At 38.0% G+C, this 21,928-nt stretch overlaps 1 protein-coding gene across 1 annotated transcript in view; it reads right to left on the reverse strand.

Moving 5' to 3' along the window:
• Positions 1-348: 348 nt before the first annotated feature.
• PKHD1 (PKHD1 ciliary IPT domain containing fibrocystin/polyductin) overlaps positions 349-21,928 on the reverse strand; it is a 453,280-nt gene continuing 431,700 nt past the window's right edge. The window contains exons 66-68 of the mRNA XM_034648265.1: positions 20,420-20,578; positions 18,144-18,263; positions 349-3,473 (exon numbers count right to left, since the gene is read on the reverse strand). Coding sequence (XP_034504156.1) covers positions 3,019-3,473; positions 18,144-18,263; positions 20,420-20,578 — 734 coding nt within the window. The 3' untranslated portion in view covers positions 349-3,018. The remainder of the gene's footprint in view (positions 3,474-18,143; positions 18,264-20,419; positions 20,579-21,928) is intronic.

Below are 21,928 nucleotides of genomic sequence, written 5' to 3' on the forward strand. Positions count from 1 at the left end.
AACCTTCTGTCTCAAAAGATGCCGGATTGATGGGCAGAAAATACTCTCATCTTGAGCTGTTCCAAGCACAGAGAACCCTGGTCTTTTTTCATGGATAAAAATAACAAATGTTAGAGAACATTTGTAAACACACAAGTCTCCATATTCTGCCACTTAAGTATCATTTAACTTTATAAAAATGGTTTATCCCTTTTATAAGATTACATTCAGGAAATGTGATCTGCCTCTGAAATATATCTGCAATTAGTCACTACGCTATTGTATAGGTTGAAATCAACTGTTCCACACTCACTAGAGTAATTCTTTCCACTTACAGCTCTTTCAAAATTGACATTGAATACATTATAAATTCCAGAAACAAAATATGGAATAAATGCATGAATTTTAAATGACAGAATTAATTAAAATCCTTTACTGTTATTGACATGTATGATTTTATAGAAGCTTGGTTGAATAAAATTTGCATGTGATTTACATTCAATTTCCCCATACTCATTTTTGCATAGAGTTTGCATACATTTCAATGTATAGTAATTTCATACATTTGGATTTTAGACTGCTAGATGGAAGAGAGTCATTCACTAAGTAATCCTTGAAAGGTCTGGGTCTCTTGGTTCTCAGTAGCCTCAACGGGCAACAATATGGCCAAATCTGCTGCAGGACACAACCCTGGTCAGACTCAGTCTGTTACTCTGAGGGAGACGCGAAGTTCTGTCAAAGTCTGGTACCTTCTCTGAACATAACCCTTAAAACTTGAGAGATGGTGGAAACTACTCTAGCTTTCTTCATCCCTCCTTCTTGATTTTAATATCCAGAAATATTTACAAATATTTTTGAACTCTGAAGAATTTTAGTTTGTTCAGTATCTTGGGGGAAAAGAATCCACCATATAATAGAAAATCAGAAATGGGAAGCATGAAGAGTTTTTTTGAAATAACAAAAGAACATGACACTTTTCAATTATATATTTCAATAAAGAGTAAGGCCTGTCACTGCCGGGAAATATTTTCTGGGCCACCTGTGTTAATGCCTCGAAGAATTTAAGGTTGGCCGGTAATGATACTTTATCTAACCAGCTCATCTCCAGATATAAATGAACCAAGAGCTACTGTCTTGGCTTCCAGTATTTACCCAGTTCTCCCATTTTCTGACGAGAAAGAAGACTGGCTTAATTATGGGTTAGAGAATTCTGACTAGACTCTGAAATTCCATGCCACATGCTAGAGCCCTGCAAGTTACTCTGGATATCTCTGGCTGCTGTTAAGGCCCAAAAAGTCCATTTTGGCTTTCGGGATCCTAACCATTATGAAGGGAACATTAATCAATTAATTATGGTTGTTCCTAACAGAGGGAAAGGATCAAACTTGCTTTGCATGAAAGATCCATCTCATGGCACATGGAAAATTGGTAAGAAGCTAGTAAAGGTTGGAAGAAGGGTAAAGAAGGAGTAGGAGTAAATGACTGGGAAGAGTAGGATAGAACATGGAGTCCGGGTTGACCTCTAGATCTTCAATCAGAATTCAGTGATGTCGTGTGTTGTGTTAGGGCAAGCAGGTTTTAAGGCTGTGTTAACTTCTAAGTGGCTGTGGGATAACCTACTGGAAGTTCTCAGTAGGCAGCTAACTGTATGGTGTAGAGCTCAGGAAAGAAATCTGGGCTGGAATTTGTGGTGGTAAAAGAAGTCACAGAGTGAAAGGTAGAATGTGTAGACAAAGCCACAGCAGTAGTGCTAAGACAGCTATCATTTCATAATTCTCAAAAGCCTTAACTTCTGAAATGCTTTTGTACAAAAAGATTACAGATCTCTGATGACTCAATGTGTATACTAAAGATTGCAAATAAAAATAACTTCACAGACCAGGAAACTACAAAAAAGTGATAAAGGACAGGTTATAAGGGGGGACTAAATAAACTAGAGAAGGCATAATTTGCCCAAGCAAATCAAGTTATTTTTTTTCTTTGTTATGTTTTTAAACATTGTTAGCGCCCAAACAAAATACAAAAAGGACTGCAGGAAGCTAGTTTGTACCTCCAGAGTAAATTTCTATAGGTTAGAGTGCCCATCAATGCCTTTCTTAAATACAGATAGCCTGGATTGAAATTTCTTGGAGAACATCAATCTTGATGCCTAATTGTTATCTCCCTCAGAATCCAATACCACATCACAGAGAAAGCTGCCTTCCTCCTTTCAAGGCAGCTTTGAGGTTTGAGATGTCTATAGTATATCTAAAGAGTGAACAAAAGGCTGAGAATGTTCCTGAAAACTCATGGTAGGGTAAGACATACTTTCACATTGATGCCTTGCAGACGATGACTCCCTGCCAGTACCCACTATGGGACTAGTTCCAGGGCATCATTACTTAAAATTCTGCAAGAGAGGCATTTGTTTCCTTTCTATGCTTTAATTCAAACATAGGACAGCCTCTGAATCTTTCAGAGATTGGAAAATCCTTATATATATATTTGGAAAAGCTGAGAACAAGTTGTTTCTGGAAATTCTCCTCACTTCTGCCATCTTTGCTTTACTCCCTTGGATCCTTTTGGATCTAGAGCCAAGGACACAATCAGCCTGCTTAAAGTGTCTAGTTTGAACACTGATGAACATTCTGCAGATGTTTGAATTAGGTGAAATTGCCTTTAGCATCCCTACCCAACTTGACACCCGTTGACCCTCCACTCTGGTCTTCATCAGAACTCCTCGCACACAGCCTAGAGAGGTTACACATGATATAATCTCTTCCCTCCTTCATTTGGGTAGCTGTACACATTATCTTCTCCAAAAAATCAGTGCTCTGAACAATGAGTTCACTAATAATCTGCTTGGGCACTTGGTTATCCCTGGTCTCCCCAAATAGTTTCTTCTAGTTGTAAATTTGACCTAGCTACTAACAGGATTATTAAAAATATGTCAACTTTGGTCTGTGGACAATTGCCTTCCCCAAACTTACTGTTTTTATATCTTTGTCCTTAATTAAAGTCTTAGCAAAGCCCATGAGCACATCAATTTTCACGCGTCCATCACAGCTGTTCTTGAATAGGTTCTGGGTGTATGGAAAGAGGACAGAATGCCTGGGTAGCACCACAAGAGGCTTTCTTCTCTCGAGAAAGCCCCAAGCAGCCTCCTTCCTGGCCCAACAGGGTCTGCGCCTGCATCTGCTGCCGCTCTCGTCTGAGGTCTGGACAGAGCAGCAACCTCTGATCTTGGCCCGCCAGCTGGTACCTGACCAACTGCTCTTGGGCCTCCTTCCAGCCCCCGGTCTCTTGCAGGTACACCTGCTGAGCAGGAGGGCCTGGAGCACAGGTGTGCCCCTGGGATGTGATGCCGGTAATACTGGGAGCAGGCACAGCAGCCTCTTCCCAGCGGCCACCCTCCTCTCGGGCAGCGTGCCGGCCCACCTTCCTTCGGGACACTCCATTCAGGGATTGGTGGGGGAGCTGGCTCAGGTTGTCCACAATGACCTTCATCTTCATATCTGTGGGAGAAAAGAAGTTGGGGATAATGGTAAGTGAAATAAGTCAGGGAGAGAAAGATAATTATCATACGATTTCCCTCATCTATGGAACATAAGAACTAGGAAGATCGGTAGGGGAAGAAAGGGATAAAGAAAGGGGGGGTAATCAGAAGGGGGAATGAAGCATGAGAAACTATGGACTCTGAGAAACAAACTGAGGGCTTCAGAGGGGAGGGAGTGGGGGAATGGGATAGACTGGTGATGGGTAGTAAGGAGGGCACGTATTGCATGGTGCACTGGGTGTTATACGCAACTAATGAATCATCGAACTTTACATCAGAAACCAGGGATGTACTGTATGGTGACTAACATAATATAATAAAAAAACATTAAAAACAGGGGTGCCTGGGTGGCACAGCGGTTAAGCGTCTGCCTTCGGCTCAGGGCGTGATCCCGGCATTATGGGATCGAGCCCCACATCAGGCTCTTCTGCTAGGAGCCTGCTTCTTCCTCTCCCACTCCCCTTGCTTGTGTTCCCTCTCTCGCTGGCTGTCTCTATCTCTGTCAAATAAATAAATAAAATTAAAAAAAACATTAAAAATAAATAAATAAAAATTTCTGCTGGGATTAATAAAAAAAGAAGATGTGGTCCATATATACAATGGAATATTACTCAGCCATCAAAAAGAATGATTTCTCAACATTTGCTGCAACACAGACGGACTGGAGGAGATAATGCTAAGCGAAATAAGTCAAGCAGAGAAAGACAATTATCATATGGTTTCACTCATTTATGGAACATAAGAAGTAGGAAGATCGGTAGGAGAAGAAAGGGAAGAAGAAAGGGGGGGTAAAGAAAAGGGGGAATGAACCATGAGAGACTATGGACTCTGGGAAACAAACTGAGGGCTTCAGAGGGGAGGGGGGTGGGGGAATGGGATAGGCTGGTGATGGGTATTAAGGAGGGCAAGTATTGCATGGTGCACTGAGTGTTATATGCAAGTAATGAATCATGGAACTTTCCATCAAAAACTAGGGATGTACTGTATGGTGACTATATAATAAAAAATATTATTATAAAAAATAAACAAATAATAAAATAAAAAATAAAAATTTAATCATACCACTTCCCCTAAAAAAACACTTTTTATGATGCGGATAAGTCAACAAGGATTTCTCCTTGTAAGCACGATGGCTTAAATACAAAAACCAGACCACAGTCAGGCTTACCAAGTGGGCCAACTCACATTTATACTAAGAAATTTGAGCTCTAGGGGTGCCTAGGTGGCTCAGTCTTTTGGCTCAGGTCATGATCTCAGGGTCCTGGGATTGAACCCCATGTTGGGCTCCCTGCTTAGTGTGGAGTCTGCTTCTCCCCCCCGCCCAACTCTCTAAGTAAGTAAGTAAGTAAATAAATAAATAAATAAAATCTTAAAAAAAAATTGAGCTCTAAAAGCCAGTCTTATTTAACACTGTGGTTTTTATGACAAATTCACAATTTGATTATCTTTGATTTTGCAAAATATGAATATAAACAAATGTAGAGATAACATAAACACATCAATAGACACGTATCCGTATGAGTGTGTACATTTATGGTTGTGTAATAGTGGAAAGAAAGAAGGAGCACTGGCTGGAGTCACAAAACCAGGGCTCAAGTCGCCCTTCCTTGCTAGCTGGCTCTGTGACTTTCATCCTGTTTCTTCGCCTCTCTGGACCTCAGTTGTAGAATTTCATATTACTCTCAGGTACTACTTTACAATTTACTAAAATGTATTTCATTTTAGCAGTCTTGTTTTAATTACAGTTTCCTTCCCTTGACATTTCATTCATATTTTATTTTCCTATTCAACAGAATGAATATTCAACTCAGAAGAGTACAACATTGGTACTGCTACAGTAAACAGATGATCCGGGCACTTTTGCCCTAATCCATCCCAAATCTTTGCAGGATGCATTATATAAGCCATAACACTTCTAGCCTTTAAAACGTGATCATGCCATATGTGAATGAGCTAACCAACCTATCATATTATTGGGTAATAAATAAAGATGAACTAGAGCTATATGGCGTTCTACTGATGCAGTTAAGTAAAACCTACTAAAACAGATGTTTACGGTATTAAATATATGAGAGATGGTCCCTAGAAGCAACATAGCAAAGAAGCTAGATTATAGGCTTGGAATCAAACAAATGTAGTTCGATTTCCTGCTTGGTCCTTTACTTGCTGAACACATGTGCAGATTTTACTTACTCTCCATGTACTTCAGTTTCCTCATCTGTAAAACAGTTATATTGATAGTACCCATCTCATAGGATTGTCTGAAGGTTAAATAAGATGAATCATGTTAGCACCGCCCAGAATCTATGATGTGGTAGACTGGATAAATAATAATCACCGTAATTCAAATCGCTAGTGCTCAGAGCGTACTCATCCCTTCCAGGCACTGTTCTTCATGCTTTATGTTTATTCACTCACTTAATCTTCATAGCCATCCCAGAAGGCTTGTCCCGTTATTGTCCTCATTTTACAGATGGAGAAACAAAGGTACAGAGTATGAAGTTACTTGCCCTAAGTCACAAACCCTCCAAGTATAGATATGAGATTTGAATTAGCTAGCCTGGTCTTTACCATCTAATGTAATTATTTAATAGGATTCCACATGCATCTTTTTTGACTCTGTCTACAGTTTATCTTAAAAAAAAAAATGTACCCTGAATTAATAGCCCTGTAGATATCTTTATCTCACACAGATAGAAACATTATACAAATTCACATTAAAATGAACAAGCAAGCACAATTAAAAAGAGAGACTCCAGGTATCTAACTTGGGAGTATGTTTTCTCCCAAGTTTGCTTATATTTTGTATATACATTCCATTCTCACCAGTTTTCTTAGATGTCAGCTCTTAGAATTGCATTTATTTGCCAAGTATCTCGGTTGCTGAAGGTTTGAGACATGTTCATTCTGAAGTTTCAAAAGTGCCTCAGATTCAATATCTCCAAAGAATGAACTTGTCAAATTTTTCTCAAATTCTACTCTTTTCTTTCCTTACCCATTTCATTCATGCAATCCCTTTTTAGGTGTTCAAACTAGGTTGTAGGATGAATCATTCTGAGCCTCCAGAAATTCTTCATTGGAGAGCTCATCTATTTTCTCACTGGTTTATTAGTTCATTGATTCATTGATTAATTCTTTCATTCATTAGTTTCTGAGAACCTACTATGTGGTAGGCCTAGAAATACAGCAATGAACAAGAAGCAGTCCTAGTATCATGGAATTTAGGCTCTAGTAGTGGAGACAGACATAAATTAGAAAATGCATGGAACTGTACTAGGTCCTATGATAACAAAGGTCCTGGGAACATGTCCCGTGCTCTCCAGGAGCTCCAGGAAACAGACCTCTAAGAGCCTTATAGTGAGTGTGTATAGAGAGTGTGTAAGTAAAATACTAGGGAACACAGAAGAGGAATTACTTAACCCTTCCTGAAAGGTTAGGAAGACTTCACAAAAGAGATGACTCAAGTTTTGAGGCATAATATGGTGGGAAGACATTCTAATATACAAATTGGCATATGCAAAAGCGAGGCAGCAAAAACAAACAAGGTGTGTTGGGGACTCTGAAAATAGCTCCAGACACTGATAACTGAGGCTGTGCATATAGATGTGGATGTGGACGTGGGGTAGGGAGTGGTAAAAGAAAAAAAGTTGTCATACTTGAAGAGGCCGTAAATAAATAAGGGGTCTTGATAACTCTACTAAGGAGTCTGGAATTTATATCATAGAAGATGAGGCAGTGGTTTTGGATTAGGGCAGTGACATATTATTTTCATCTTGGGAAGAACAACCTTTCTATAATGAAGACAGTGAGCTGTGGGGGAATGGAGGAGGTCAGCTGAAAGGCTACTGTAATAGTCCGAGCAAAACATAGTAAAGAATAGTAGCCCAGAGTCAAAGATGTTAAAAAGCCAAGCAGACAGATTCTGAGTATGGGACTTAACAGTGGTGGGAAGAGAAGAAGGCTAATATTTATCGAGCATCTATGTATGGGTCAAGGACTTAAGAACTATCCCCATTTATAGATGAGAGATTAGAAGACAGAAGAGAGCTTATAATCTAGAGAAAGTAAAACAGAGTGTATTTCTATTGCATCAGAAAAAAACACAAAACATTTTCGGTGCATATGAAGATCAACCAATTGAAAATACAAATATTCCTCTCAGGCTGTATTACTGTTGGCTGTCCAACTTCCTGGTGGCTGTAGGTGCTAATGAGTTTTTCTTGAATGAAAACTATAAATACAAGGACGTGAATATATTTTACATTCCTCCCCAAGAAATTATAGCCGTCTTGAAAACATGGGCTTGCTCCTGCTCTGCTTTTATCTTCCGTAGAAATTATCTCACTGTTAATTGAATACTGATATTAGTTTCCTTTTCTGTTAAGAGGAACGTTCAAGAAGTGGGAAGCTTTTTCAGGTGACGTATATGGAAAGGCATTTCACAGTAACAAAGTCCCTAATTTCACATTCTGGCTAGTGCTCACTGTGTGTCTGTGGGTGTGTGTGTGTCCATATTCGTGTGTGTATGTGTGTGTATGTGTACACGTGTGTGTGTGCGTGCACACACACATGACCTCAGGGCAGTTGGTAAGAGTGCAAGTTTTGGAATGGGACAAACTACTGAACCTATGCCTGGGTTTACTAGAAAAACTAACTGACCCTTTGAATTGCAGTTTTCTTATTAGTGATATGGGATGATTTGGTCTGCTATCTCTTAAAATTGTCATGAAAGCAGATGAGTTACATGTTTTGGCACCTTGTAAACTATGAAGGACCCTATTAAGCTCAGCTGTTGTGTTGTGGTTGTGTTATTATTGTGATGATGATGATAACTTGAAGAAGAAACAAAAGAACCATTCATATGAGTATTTCATGGAAATTTAATGTACATACTGCCATACACATTACAAGCACTGTTTTCAAAAAGTATACTTGACATCTTAAAGTCTCTATGGCTGGGCGTTCAAGTCCAATTCCTTTAAAGTACTTTATAGACACATAGTGCTTAGTCTCTGGCTGCATCCTCCTCTGAGCCCAAAAGTCTGAGCTCTTCCCCCTAATTACCTCAACTCCCACCTGTAAAAATTATCATAAAATACCGTAGCCCTGAAATATTTTTTCATCCTATCTTTCAACATTCTCTGCCTTTTAGTCATCTCCCCCAATGCCTTACTTCCTTCACAAAGTACTTCCTAACTCATGTTTCTTATTATCACAAAACATTGTGTATTGAGGGATGTGTCAATCTATTTTTTATAAATATTAAGGTATCATGATTCGATTTAAAAAACAGTTTTATCGAGGTGCTTGGGTGGCTCAGATGGTTAAGCATCTGCCTTCGGCTCAGGTCATGATTCCCAGGTCCTAGGAACGAGTCCCATGTTGGGCTCCCAGCTCAGCGGAAAGTTTACTTCTCTCACTCCCTCTGCCCCTCCTCCTGCTTGTGCTCTCTCTGTCTCTGTCTCTTTCACAAATGAACAAATAAAATCTTTTTTAAAAAGTTTTATTAAATTTTAGGGTTTTTAACAAATTAAAAGAAACTCAAGACTGTTCTCTTAATGATGCCCTTATTCATTTGTTTTCCAGTATGTGTCTTTTGAAGAGGAACGGGCTAATTATTGAAAATAACACTTAAATAGCAATTATAGCAATTATCACATGTTGGGCACTAATTATACATATACGTAATTTAATACTTACAACGACACCCGGAAGTAAGTGCTATTATCTCCCTTTTAGAAGGGAGGCCACTGGGTACAGAGAGGTTAGGTAGCCTCCCACGACCACATACAAAGTAGTGGCAGATCTTACTTACTTGACAGAATTCAAGATTCTTGGCTCCAGAGTCTGTACTTTAAGCACCACATAATACTGTGTAGAGTTGAGGGTAGCAGCGAGGAGTTAAGAAGAATGTTGGGTTGGATACATGCATGGGAATATGGCATGCATGCAAATGTCATCTTTCATGGGCCTTACAGTGAAAACAAATGTTGAGAACTATCCTAAACTCCTCTGGGTGGGGGAGGGGGCTATGGCAATACTGTCATCAACATTTCTCATGCCTGCTTTTCTTATCTCTCACTTCCAAATTCCTTAACGTAAATGCTACTTTATTAACCTGTATATTATCTCCTCTCTCAGTTTCCCAAGAGTTGTTTTGATGTGCATTAGCAGACAGTGATCATGTCTGTATCAGAATTTATCGGGGCTAAGGGTACCAATTGTCTACCTCAATTTAATCTAATAATGAAGGGGAAGTGAGGTGAGGAAAGCGAGGGTAAGGACATAATATAAATATATGTGATATACATTTGATTTGGAGCAGTCAAGTGAGATAAAGTTATCATATTGTTTACATTGTCTCTGTGATACATCAATTAATATTCTGCTAAACCCATGTTATTCCTATCTTCTCTCTCCTTTTCCATAGTCGTTTTCCCTGGCATGTATCTGCTGTGGGATATGACCTAACTATGGAATGATTTTCTTGCTTAGAGCTATGAGAACTTTCAGGTTATCCTAGTTTCCCTATGGGATCTTTAGATCCTTCCAGAACAGTTCCTGGACAGCTTAAACTACATTGATTTATGCCTCAATACTTGTTGACTAAAGTTTCTCATTTGACTTGGGCAACTGCTTCTATCATTGGTCATCTTTCCTTGTATGAATGTTTTGTCTTCCCCTTGGGATGTCGAGTTCCTTCCAGGAAGGAACTTTTTGTGCCATCAACCTTGTCTCCCTATTATGCCCAGTCCTATGCCAACTACTGAGATTGGTGTCATCTCCATAATTACTGCCCCCACCAGAAGGAAAAGACATAGTTTATTGAGATCAGCAAATAACCAAAGAACAAGAAAAATACATTGTCAGATAGAAGTAAATTTTAAAAAGGGAAAAAAAGGCTTTGAATTTTTATCCCTTGGTAAAACCAATACCACTTCATAGAAGAGGAATCAAACATGACAAGTCACCTATTTTCAACCCATTGAAGATACTGTTATCTTGTTTTTGAGAGACCGTCATTGGACAGCTGTTCCCCCTTGTTCTTCAAGTCTGCATCTATTCATAAAAGACTAACACAAGTGTATCTTTCCTTTTCAGGCCCCAAAACATTTAAAAATCTCCCATGAATTATTTACATGGAAGCTCCAATCAGCAACATACCTGACAGACTCCCTAGTTGAAATGAAAGTGCACTGTGTAAAGGTGCCCAGGGAGGCTGGCCGCCTCCCACTGTGAGGTTATAGACAGAACTAAGTCAGCACACATTATATGTCAGCACTGACATCAGAAAGAATCAGATCCTTTGATCTCGGACCTCCACAGGAAGCTTAGATCTCAGACAAATTAGATAAAAAATGAATTTATAGCAGATATGTGTCCTAAGGCATTCAGCTGAATGTTTGGATTTTAGGGAAGGAAGAATAGTGAAAATCAAAACATATGAATTGGCATGCTTCTCTTGTACCTCCACCTTGTTGGTGAGTCCCCATTAAAATGGAAAGATAAGATTTCAAATGGCCCCTCCATGACACTTAGGGTCCCATTGGTGGGTTTGATCGAGTTTTAGGAAGAATGGGATAAAACACAGGAACATATATCCCTTTTCTATGAAAAGTAAGACTCAGTGGTTTTGGATCCTTTCAGCTAGTGGTTTCGGATCCAGTTCACCACAGACAGCTATAACTTTTCCAGCCATCCTTAACCTCCTTTGTTTTCCAAAACTTTCTTGGGCAACAAGTATATGGTGTGCCTGTGATTGTTTTAAATTTGTGTGGGTACTGCTCACTGGCTCCTTTTGCAAGGGGAATATTAGCAATGAGTCTCTCCTCCTCCTTCCACCACCCTCACTGCTCCTGTTTTCCCAGCCCAGTCTCCATGTATTCTGTGTTGGATGACCTGGATTCAGCATAGAAGGCCAAATATAGTCACCTGGACTCTAGAGTCTAAATAGGGTCTGAAGCAGACAGATGGACAGTTGATCAACCAACAGAAAGAATGTACTTCACCTTGGTTTCTCATTTGTTAATAAGGGCAACAGTCCTGCCCACATATTGAAGAAGGCATATGCAATAATTAAGATTAATTAATCTAGATTATTTGTTCCTTTAAGTGAAAAATTATAGTCTGTTTTTAATAAGAAATGAATTGCAGATCAGAAGGTACGGAAATTTTAAAAAGATGAAGGAAAAATGCATTTAATCCCATATTACATCATGAGTGATTTCCATTTTATTGTTTTTATAATATTCCAGCAATGGATATGTTTTAGGAAACCTGATTTAACTCATTAATCCATATGGAGTTTATTTTGATGTATTTTGGCAGGGTTTTGAGAGAGAGAGAAAGAGAGAGAGAGAACAAGGGCGAGCAGGGGTGGGGAGGGGCAGAGGGAGAGGGAGAGAGAGAGTCTCAGGCAGAGTCCCTGCTGAGTGTGGAGCCTGACCTGGGGCTCGATCTCACAACCCTGAGATTATGACTTAAGCTGAAAACAAGAGTCAGACGCTTTACTGACTGAGCCACCCAGGCGCCCCCACTTTGCTTATTTTTTGAAGTGTGAATCTAGATTGAGAAATGTTCTAAATAGTCAAATTTACTAGCCTTATTGATAGACTAACACTTGTTTTATTTTTATCATTTCCTTTATCATGTTACACTAATATATCTAATACTTATATCTAATTGAAGTTATTTGCACTAATGTCTCCACATATTCTTGTGTCAGTATCATACTGCCTTAAAAATAGTAACTTAAATATTATTCCTTTGAGCTACCCATCCCTACTGCCATAAAATCAATTTCTTATAAAAAAAATTGGCTTTGTATCATTGATCTGTATTTTCTGAAGAACTTTAGAATCATCTTATGCTGTTTTATTCAGTATAAAATGATTGTAGCTGCGTTAAACCAAAATTAATTTAGGAACTACTGATGTCTTCGCAATATTAGTCAATCTAATTAGAAACATGTTGCAATTCCTTATGTAATCAAGTCTCCCCTTTAAACAATTCAATAGAATACAGTTTATTTTTTATATAAATCCAATACGTCTCTTAAGATTGTTTTCCAAGACAGTATATTTTTTTAGTCGCTATTATGCATTTCAGTGTTTCATAACTGTATACCATTGGCTTATACAATATTACTTTTGCATAAACTGACATAATATTTGAGTAAGCTACTCAAGTTACTTATAAATTATAGCAGTTAAAGGTTGAAATCTTTTAAGTTATTATTAAACAATGTATCATCTGCAAACCATCAGGTATTTTCTCTAAAATTGCCTTAATCTTTTTTATATCCGTGTTTCCTAGCACCCTAAGATATATGTCATAAAGTTGTGGTAATGAGTTACTTGTTTTGTGTTTGTGTAAGTAGTGCACAAACTACTTGTAATATTCCATTTTTAAAAATTGTATTGGATCTTGATTGTAAAGAGCCTTGGAACTCTCCATCTTATTTAACAGGAAGGCTCTTATTCCTAGTATTTTAAAAAATACTCCTATTTTCAGAAGTTTTCTTAAGGAATTAAGTGCTAGATTTTATTCACGTTTTTAAATTAGGAGAGGTTTATATCTTTTTAATTATATGACATGGGTATGCTATTTATTAATAATTTCCAAATATAGTTTTACTTTCCTGGGAACTTGAGACAATTTGTAGTTCTGAGTTGTTTTGGTCTTCCCTGCTTCTGGATATCTTGAGGCCATCTCTCTCTTCCCCTTTCCCTGTCATTCTTATAGATTTGTACTTATAAAGGTAAACTGACAGTCCTTTTTATTTTATATTCACAAAATACACCATATATAGTCAATAGGACTCTAAAGTGGGAGACATAAATCCCTGAAGTTGATGGTTACAGTCACACGTCCATAGTATCTTGCCATTTTTACATGTCAATTTTCAATTCTCAGCATCGTGTACATGGATTTCATAAAAACAAAAAAAAAAGTGGCCAGTGTCCAAAGATCAGTGTTTGCTCAGAAGGCAGCACTGAGTTCTGCAGCAGTAGCTGTCCCACAAAGACTAAGGCAGTAGCAAGGAAACTAAAGTGACCCTAGAAAGCATTTTGCCTGGAAGTAAGAAGTTACCTTTTGCTTATTGTTAGGATCCCAAAGATGTATAGTCATTACCCTGTTGTTAATTTTGTGAACCCAAAAAAACTTTCTACACCTCTTTTACAAAAAAATAAGGGGACTTTTCTATAGCAGTTGAAAAAACTGCTGGAATCCAGGGTTCTCTAAAGAGGGGGAAGGGTAGGAAGGGGTCTCATTTCATCTCTGTCTTCATCGTTCACTGAACAACAATAGTTATAAGTGGTCTAATACCCTAACGCCCTATGGTAACAGTGCCGCTAGAATTAGAAAAGATACAGAACTTTCACGAAAGGCTCTGGACCACATAAACACCAAAATTATATATAAAAGGCTCTGGACCACATAAACACCAAAATTATATATAAAAGGCGTTAAGGGAACAAGAGGGAAGTGTTACAGAAGTTGAGAGAAGGGGATTATTCCTTCTAGCTAAAATAAAAAATAAAAAATTGTAAAGGAGGAAAAGAATTCGATCTGGGATAGGAAGGAGTAGAGACTTCAGATGTGTGGATCTGTTGGAGAAGGACATTTTGAAGTTGGGAAAACTAGTTGTGTATGGGGAATATTGCCCTGGAGGGAAAGAAGGAGTGGAGTGGTGGACATCTATTAACTGAGACTGAATGGAAGATATATCTGTGAAAGGGAGTGGGTGAAAGTGAAAACCCAAGACGTTGTGGAGAAGGAATTGGTCAAACGTGTGCCCTGAACAAGGGCATGGGGCGGTAGGGGAAACACTAGGAGGTAAAGATAGCTCTGAGGTGTCTCGCCTGGGAGATCTGCCCCCTGTCAACCAAATTAGGAGAGCCAGGGGACGGTTGAGAAGGAATGACACAAAACTGAGCTTTGACAGAGCAAAGCTAGACTCCCTCCCTGGCATTTCTATAGACCTGAGTATGTGAAAACTGGACAGCCAAGCCCTTAGCAAATGGGATTTGAAACAGTGTGATATGATTTAGGAGCTAGAGGGACTGAACATGTAACTTAAGATAATGATATTCTTTCTCTCTTGGAGCATTCTCTCCCATCCATAAATGCATTGAATACATATTGTTTGTTTTGATTGCTTTACACTTAATTGCTTGTTGCCTAGAATTGTTCTTTCATTTCCCCCCAAATATAATTCTTGTGTCTCAACCATACTGCAAACTCATAAAGGACAAGGGACCAGATATCACTTCTTTGCAACTATACAGAAAGGATGTCATAAGATTCTAAATAAATATCAGGAGGTAAATAAATACTTATTCAATATTTATTGGGAGAGATAATCTATTTATTAAGTCATTCCAGCATCTCCCATCTACATGTTATGGAGACGAATAACAGCTTCTGCCGGGATTTCTCAACCTAGACATTGTTGATGTCTTGAGAAAAATAATCTTTATTGTGGGGTGGTCCCATGCATCATAAGATGTTTACAGCACCCCTGATCTCTTCTCACCAGACGCCAGTAATATCTCCCCCTCCCTGTGACAACTGTGACAACAAAAATGTCTCCAGACAGGGGTGCTTGGGTGGCTCAGTCAGTTGGGCATCTGCCCCTTGATTTCAGCTCAGGTCATGATCTTAGGGTCCTGGGATCGAGCCCTGTGTTTGGCATTGCAAATGTCCCCTGCAGGTAGAATGGCCAACTGTCCCAATTTGTCTGAGACTGAGGGAGTTCCTGAGACATAAGGCTTTGAATTTTAAAATTGGGAAAACCCTAGGAAAATCAGGATGAGATTTTCATCCCACTTGGGGGCCAATATTACCCTGGTTAAGAACCCCTGGCCTGTGGGAACAGACAACCACCTATGTATGATAAATTCTAAAAAACACAAGTACTACCACAGAGGCACACAGTTAATATTCTTGGTGCCCGAAGAGGAGAATACTAACTTTCAATGAAGTAGGAGGGACTGAGAAAGACTTTATGGAACAACAACAACAACGCACATTTAGCTGGTGCTTAAAACCTCCAGAAGGTTTTAACAGGTGAAGACAAACAATCTAACTGGAAGAAACCATGCAAGCCAATGGTAGGAAGCTCTTAGACAAGTCCCAGGATGAGCAACTCGAGTTAGTGTGGGGAGTGTGAGCCGGTGGCAGGAAGGTGAATTGCAAAGTAAGATTACGAAGATAGGATGGAGTCAGGCCTTGGAAGGCTTTGAGTCTTAACTAACAAGAAGAGCCAACAAGAGCTAACACATTTATATTATATACAATATGCCAGGGACTGTTCTGCACACTTTAGTGATATTAACTCACTTAAGCCACACAACAACCATAAGGACTGGCGGTATTATTACGACAACTTTACCAGTGAGGGAGCTGACGGGCACAGAGAAGACAGTTGGCTTCCTTGAGGCTGGGAACCAAGTCAACGGGAGAGTCAGGATGAAACTGAGTCTGTCTGACTCCTGGCCTTCATGCTGTTAACTGTCACATTCTCCTGCTCTCCAGCTAACACTGAAAATTCATCACATCTTCTGACTGGTAGAGTGACAAGCACAGATATGAATTTTAAAAGCTGGCTCTAATGGCTGGTAACAATAAAATACGAGGGATATATGCAGCACACCTTTCTTTCCCCATTGTAACTCTTCACCTCTCCCCATTGCATCCATGCAATTTTTAGCAAAAGCCACAACATGATGAGTTGACAGTCTGAATCTATGGGACAGTGGAAACGCTCAAGTCCACCAGCTGAATAATTTTAGTGCCAGGTAGTACTGAGTGAATGCAATGTGCTCAGGAGAGAGACATAGTCGATCCCAAAAGTTTAGAAAAAGAGGGAAAGGGGAAACTAAAGTGCCGTGGAAATAATGAAATAAAACCAAACTTATTTGCAGCTAGCAGTAACTAGTTGCTTTGTAGCTGGTAATAATTCCTGAAGAAAAGTAGGAAATGCGTCATTACTTGCCTTGGAATTGATGCTCTTCAGCTTTGGACAAAGCGTAGAAAATAAGGAAACAAATCTGCTATGATCCCTAGGGGTGGATTGGATAACACATCTTTCTATTTTTAACCTGGATGTCCCAATAACATGGCCTTTGATACTCCCATCTCTTCAAGCTAAACTTTTCCACAGGAACCCTGTCCTTTATCTCATTCCTGATAATTTATTAATAAGCCACCAGATAAAAAATGTTCCTTAATAAAACACCCAGGCATTGTGGACTGCTTAATGTAGCTAATTTAAGTAGGGCAACTGAGATTCATGGAGATAGCCATATTAGATTAGGGGGAGATTAGCATCACTCTTGTTTGCTTAAGAATGCAGCTGAATACGCTGTTCTTAGCAGTGCTGAGTTCAGATGAGCATTTTCAAACACTTGGTCTGAATTTGCATGCCGTAATATGGACAAGAGTTTTCTAGAAACCAAAATTAATGTGGTCTTGGATGGAATCCAGAAAGAATTCCTGTCCATTTTTCTTTGTCTTCCTTTTTCTCACACCCGCTCACTCCAAACCTACCACCACCTTCTCGTGTAGGGCCAGGCTGGAGTATGGCTGGCTAATTTGTTGGGATATTTCTAAAAAAAATGACTTCATTTCCTCCAGGGAAGAAATACAAAAAGGCAAACAAACTGATATTTATACACACACATGTGCACACGCACACATGCGCATGCACACACACACACACACACACACATACACTCCAGAGTTCATTGAACTAGAGAGCCGAACAACATCGAATTGCTACTTTTTAGTTAAACATGGTACTAGAACCATTAAGATTCATATTCCTTTGTCAAGCAGAAAATATCATGAATATTGACTATTGCTTAGAATAAATAGCAATATTATTCTCTTTAGAGTGTATGCTTCAAAGCATTTCAGATCCATGGAAATTATATGAATATTTTTCAGACACCATATCCATATTTGGCAAATCCATCTTGTGTTCTATCCACCATCTTCCTATTTTCTGTGTCTTAGAAGGACAAGGGCAAAGCATTGGTCTGAAGTAAATGCTTACCTTTTCTTTGCTTGGCACCAATTCCAATGGCAAATAAAAAATATAACAAGCAAAATCATCTAGCATTTATGTACAATGTAAGCAAACAATACATTTTGCTAAAAAGTATGACCAAACAACAAAGAGCTTAACAAAGCTGACTCATTTCTTAAGGGTTCCATATTCAATCTAATTTGCATAGTTGGTATTTGGCAACTCCACTGTCTTATTTCCCAAATTCAATAATGTTGCCAGACTGGCAGCTTTGCAATAGCTAAGGGAATAATTATATGCCTATACTTTGGTTTTCCCTTTCTTTATGTAAGAAATTCAAATGTTAAACCAATTATCATCTACTAAGAAAAAATATAAATGTCAAATTGAATAATTGATTAATAGCTCATTGAATCAGCTGGCCTTGCGTCCTCCTATGCTGGGGTGTAACTTCCTTGAGAAGAAGTGACAAACACTAAAGAAGGGGCTAACAACAAAATTGATCCAGAAACTGACAGCCATGGAGAGAAGGAGGCCACAGCTCATCCATGATGGGTGTCTCTTGTGGGAATCATCCCCACTGTCCAAGCTTACCTTCTCCCATCATGGCATCTTCCTTTTTAATCTCTTGTGATCTTTGGCATTTGGATGAGAGGTGGATATGATTCTTTTGATCGTTAGTCTGGAATTCAGAAATATCTTCACTTTTTATTTCTAGAGTAATGAGAAAAAGATGTGACTGTTTCTTGTTTTTTAGAATGAAACATCATTTTTATTTGTAAACAGGTCCAGATGCTAAGGTGTTTCTCTTATATGCCCCCACAAAATGATTGTGATATATATGCACTAAATGCATATAATGTTTTCAGAGCTTAAGAAATAATGAAATACAATCCCTTATACTGACCAGCAACTTTAAGGCATAAAATTATACATTAGCCACCATATATGGCTACAGAATACTTGAAATGTGACTAGTTTGAATTTAGATGTGCTTTAAATGTAAAATATACAAATGATTTTGAAAAACTGTAAAATATATAATATTTTTATATTTATTACATATTGAAATGAAATTTGATGTATTAGGTTAAGAGGATACTAGAAAATTGCATCATGTGCCTCACATGTGTGGTTCATGTTATATTTTTACTGGACAGAGCTGGTATAGAATGTTACAATACTCTTTTTAACTTTTTACTTTGATATAATGATAGAGTCACAGGAAGCTGCAAAGAAATATACAGGAAGGATTCAATTACCCTCCTCCACTTTTAACCTACGTAACTATATAGTACGATATCAAAACCAGGAAATTGACATTGGTACAATCCATAGAGATCATGCAGATATGTGCTTTTGATTGAAGACTTCTATTTTTGACTGATGAGATGTTTTATATTCTATTCATTAATTTATTAAATATCTTTATCAAAAATATATTTACATTGCTCATACCACGAACTGTTCTAGGCAATAGAAAGACAATGAGTAAGAAAGCCCTGGTCCCTACTCTCATAGTTTTATTCTAGTTTGAATGGCAGAGGATAAACAAAAAAATTCGTAATGTAATGTCACATGATGCCAGGCCATGGCATATGATAATTTTTCTCAAGAAAAAGCACTTCAGTGATTGACTTTAGCTAAAAACCTGATTTTTTCAGGAAATGTCATTTTTACATTGAAAGAACTTGGAAGAATGAAAGACAGATTCTGGTTATTCATAATTGGGTACTTGGTAGGTTTCTTTTTTTAAGTGAATGAAGCTAGCCTGTAACTGCTTTGAAACAACTGACAATATTTGCCACCAGTGATAAAATTCAAACTTTCAAGGGAAATTTAGAATTTTGGACAACTTATATCAACTATAAGTTTCACAGATATCTAATTCTTAAAGTGTAATGTTGATATTAACAAATGCAGTTTTTAAAAAAAATTATAGAATGAAATATGTCAGCATTTGGAATATGTTTATAACTCAGTGAAACAATATTTTCCAAGTGGCTAAAGCATAATGTTTCAAAATCACGCGTAGGTAAAAGCTCCGTGATAGGTTAGTGGTTTTCCCTGTAACAGAGAATAGAAAGTACATTGAGATGTTTCTTTAAGTAACTATCTCTTGGCCAGTTTGGGTACAGTATCAAGGAAGATTCTCCACAATTATCTGTGAAGGCTATTAAAATACTCTTCCCCTTCTACTATGTACTTGTGTGAGGCTGGATTTTCTTCATGTACTTCAGCCAAAGCAATATATTGCAGCAAATGTAAAGCAGAAGCTGCTAAGAGAATCCAGCTGACTTTTCTTAAGGCAGATATTAAAGAGTTTTATAAAACTGCCATTCTTTTCATTATATATATATTTGAAAACATCATTTTTAAATTAAAAAACATGCTAATTATGTTAACATATAATGCGTGTATTATTGTTATTTTAAAGTAAATACCTGGGCAGTGGAACATAGTGTTTCAGAGAATAGGATCTGGAGCCCAACTGCCTGGTTTTTTCCTGATTTCGTGACCATGGGAAAGTTACTTAGGCTTCTGTGCCTCGGGTTCCACGTCCTTAACACAGACCCTATGTCACAGGGTTGTTATGAAGGCTAAATAAATCCATGTATGTAAAGTACTTAGAACCTGGCCCCTAGTGAATATTCAATAAATAAGAGCGCTCATTATTATCACTATTATTATTTAAGGTTAGGCAATCTTTGTCTCTACCGTATGAACTGAATAATGTGGTTCCGTGTGGTTTAATATGTGGCAGTTTCATAAAAATTTCTCTTTGGAGAAAGAAAAAGAAATGTTAGTATATTATACATGATAATATTTTCCCACCAATATTTTCATTCCCAAAACAAAAATATACATACTTCTACTTTTGCTTTTCTTAAACCAACCGCACACCAGACAGCATAGAGCCAGCCAGGAGGCCACTGAGCACAGGGAAGCAGCCAAGATGATGGTTGACTTCTCTGACCTAGCTGCAGGTAAGACAGTGAATGACTTTGATCGAGCTGTAAAATTGGCTCCTGTTAAAAAAAAAGCCCCAATAATAGCATATTAATAGGATTTAAAATGCTGATATAATAAAAATTTTGTGGAAGAGATATGTTTACAACTATACCTGCCACTTAGGTTCAATAAATATTTATTGAATTAAGTGATTAAATGAACTAATAATAAATCCAAGATTTGTATTTCTGAAGAACTACAAGAATCCAATTCCAACAATAACATACAATTGTTCTTTCCAATTCTGTCCATTACTGATGGGGCATTCTTTCAATTCTCTCCTTTCATTCTCAGACTTACCTTTTCCACCAATGCAAAATTTCAGTTTCGCTCTCATGTTCCACTAATTAGAACAGAAATGCTCTCAACTCCAGAATGTGTGAAACTACTTGCTCTGACATATGTATCCTATTTTAAAAAATGGCATGTAACACATCAAAACAGGGGAACAGTGTCTCCTACAACAGAGCCAAGAGAATTTTCTAATGTCCATAAGAATTTTGTTATCTGGAAAACTGGGAATAGAGCAGTGGCAGATAGAGCCACTTTGATCATAATGATGGGGCAAATGGGCAAGTTCCTTTCGAGACTGCATCTTTCTAAGAATTCATCTCAAATCCTTTAGTAGACTGAAGAATTTCATTTTCACTTCCTCACTTCATTATTATTTTTGGAATAAAGCATACAAGATCTAAGACAACAAAAGCTTGCTTATCACATAAAAATAGTACACAAATGTTTGTAGCACCTCTATCTGTAATAACCCAAACTAGCAAACAACCCAAACATTCTTCAACATGGAAATGAATAAACCAACGATGATTGATCCAGACAATGAAATACTACTCAGCCAAAAAAGAGGTGAAGAAAAAGAAGAAGGAACAAATACACAAACAAAAGGAGGGAGACTGGGAGTGAGGGAGGAAGGAATAATGGAAGGAAGGCAGGCAGGAAGGAAGGAAAGAAAAAAAAAGAAACAGAGAGAAAAGGAAAGAAGGAAAGAAGAAAGAAAGAAAAAAGAAAGAAAGAAAGAAAGAAAGAAAGAAAGAAAGAAAGAAAGAAAGAAGAAAGAAAGGAACCAGACTATTAGTAAGAAAGTAACAACTGGGATGACCATCAAAGACATTATGCTAAGTGAGAGAAGTCCATCTCTAAAGGGTACATACTTTATGATTCCATTTATATGACATTGTAGAAAAGACAAAATCATAGAGATAAAGAACAGATAAGTGATAGTCAGGGATTAGTGGTAGTGCAGGGGAGAGTGTGAGGACAGAGGAGCAGAATAGGGGAGATAGAATGAAACTTGACCACTCTCTCACACCATACACAGAAATAAACTCCAAATGGATGAAAGACCTCAATGT

The sequence above is a fragment of the Ailuropoda melanoleuca genome, chromosome 19 (genome assembly GCF_002007445.2).
Source record: "Ailuropoda melanoleuca isolate Jingjing chromosome 19, ASM200744v2, whole genome shotgun sequence".
Taxonomy (NCBI): Eukaryota; Metazoa; Chordata; class Mammalia; order Carnivora; family Ursidae; genus Ailuropoda; species Ailuropoda melanoleuca.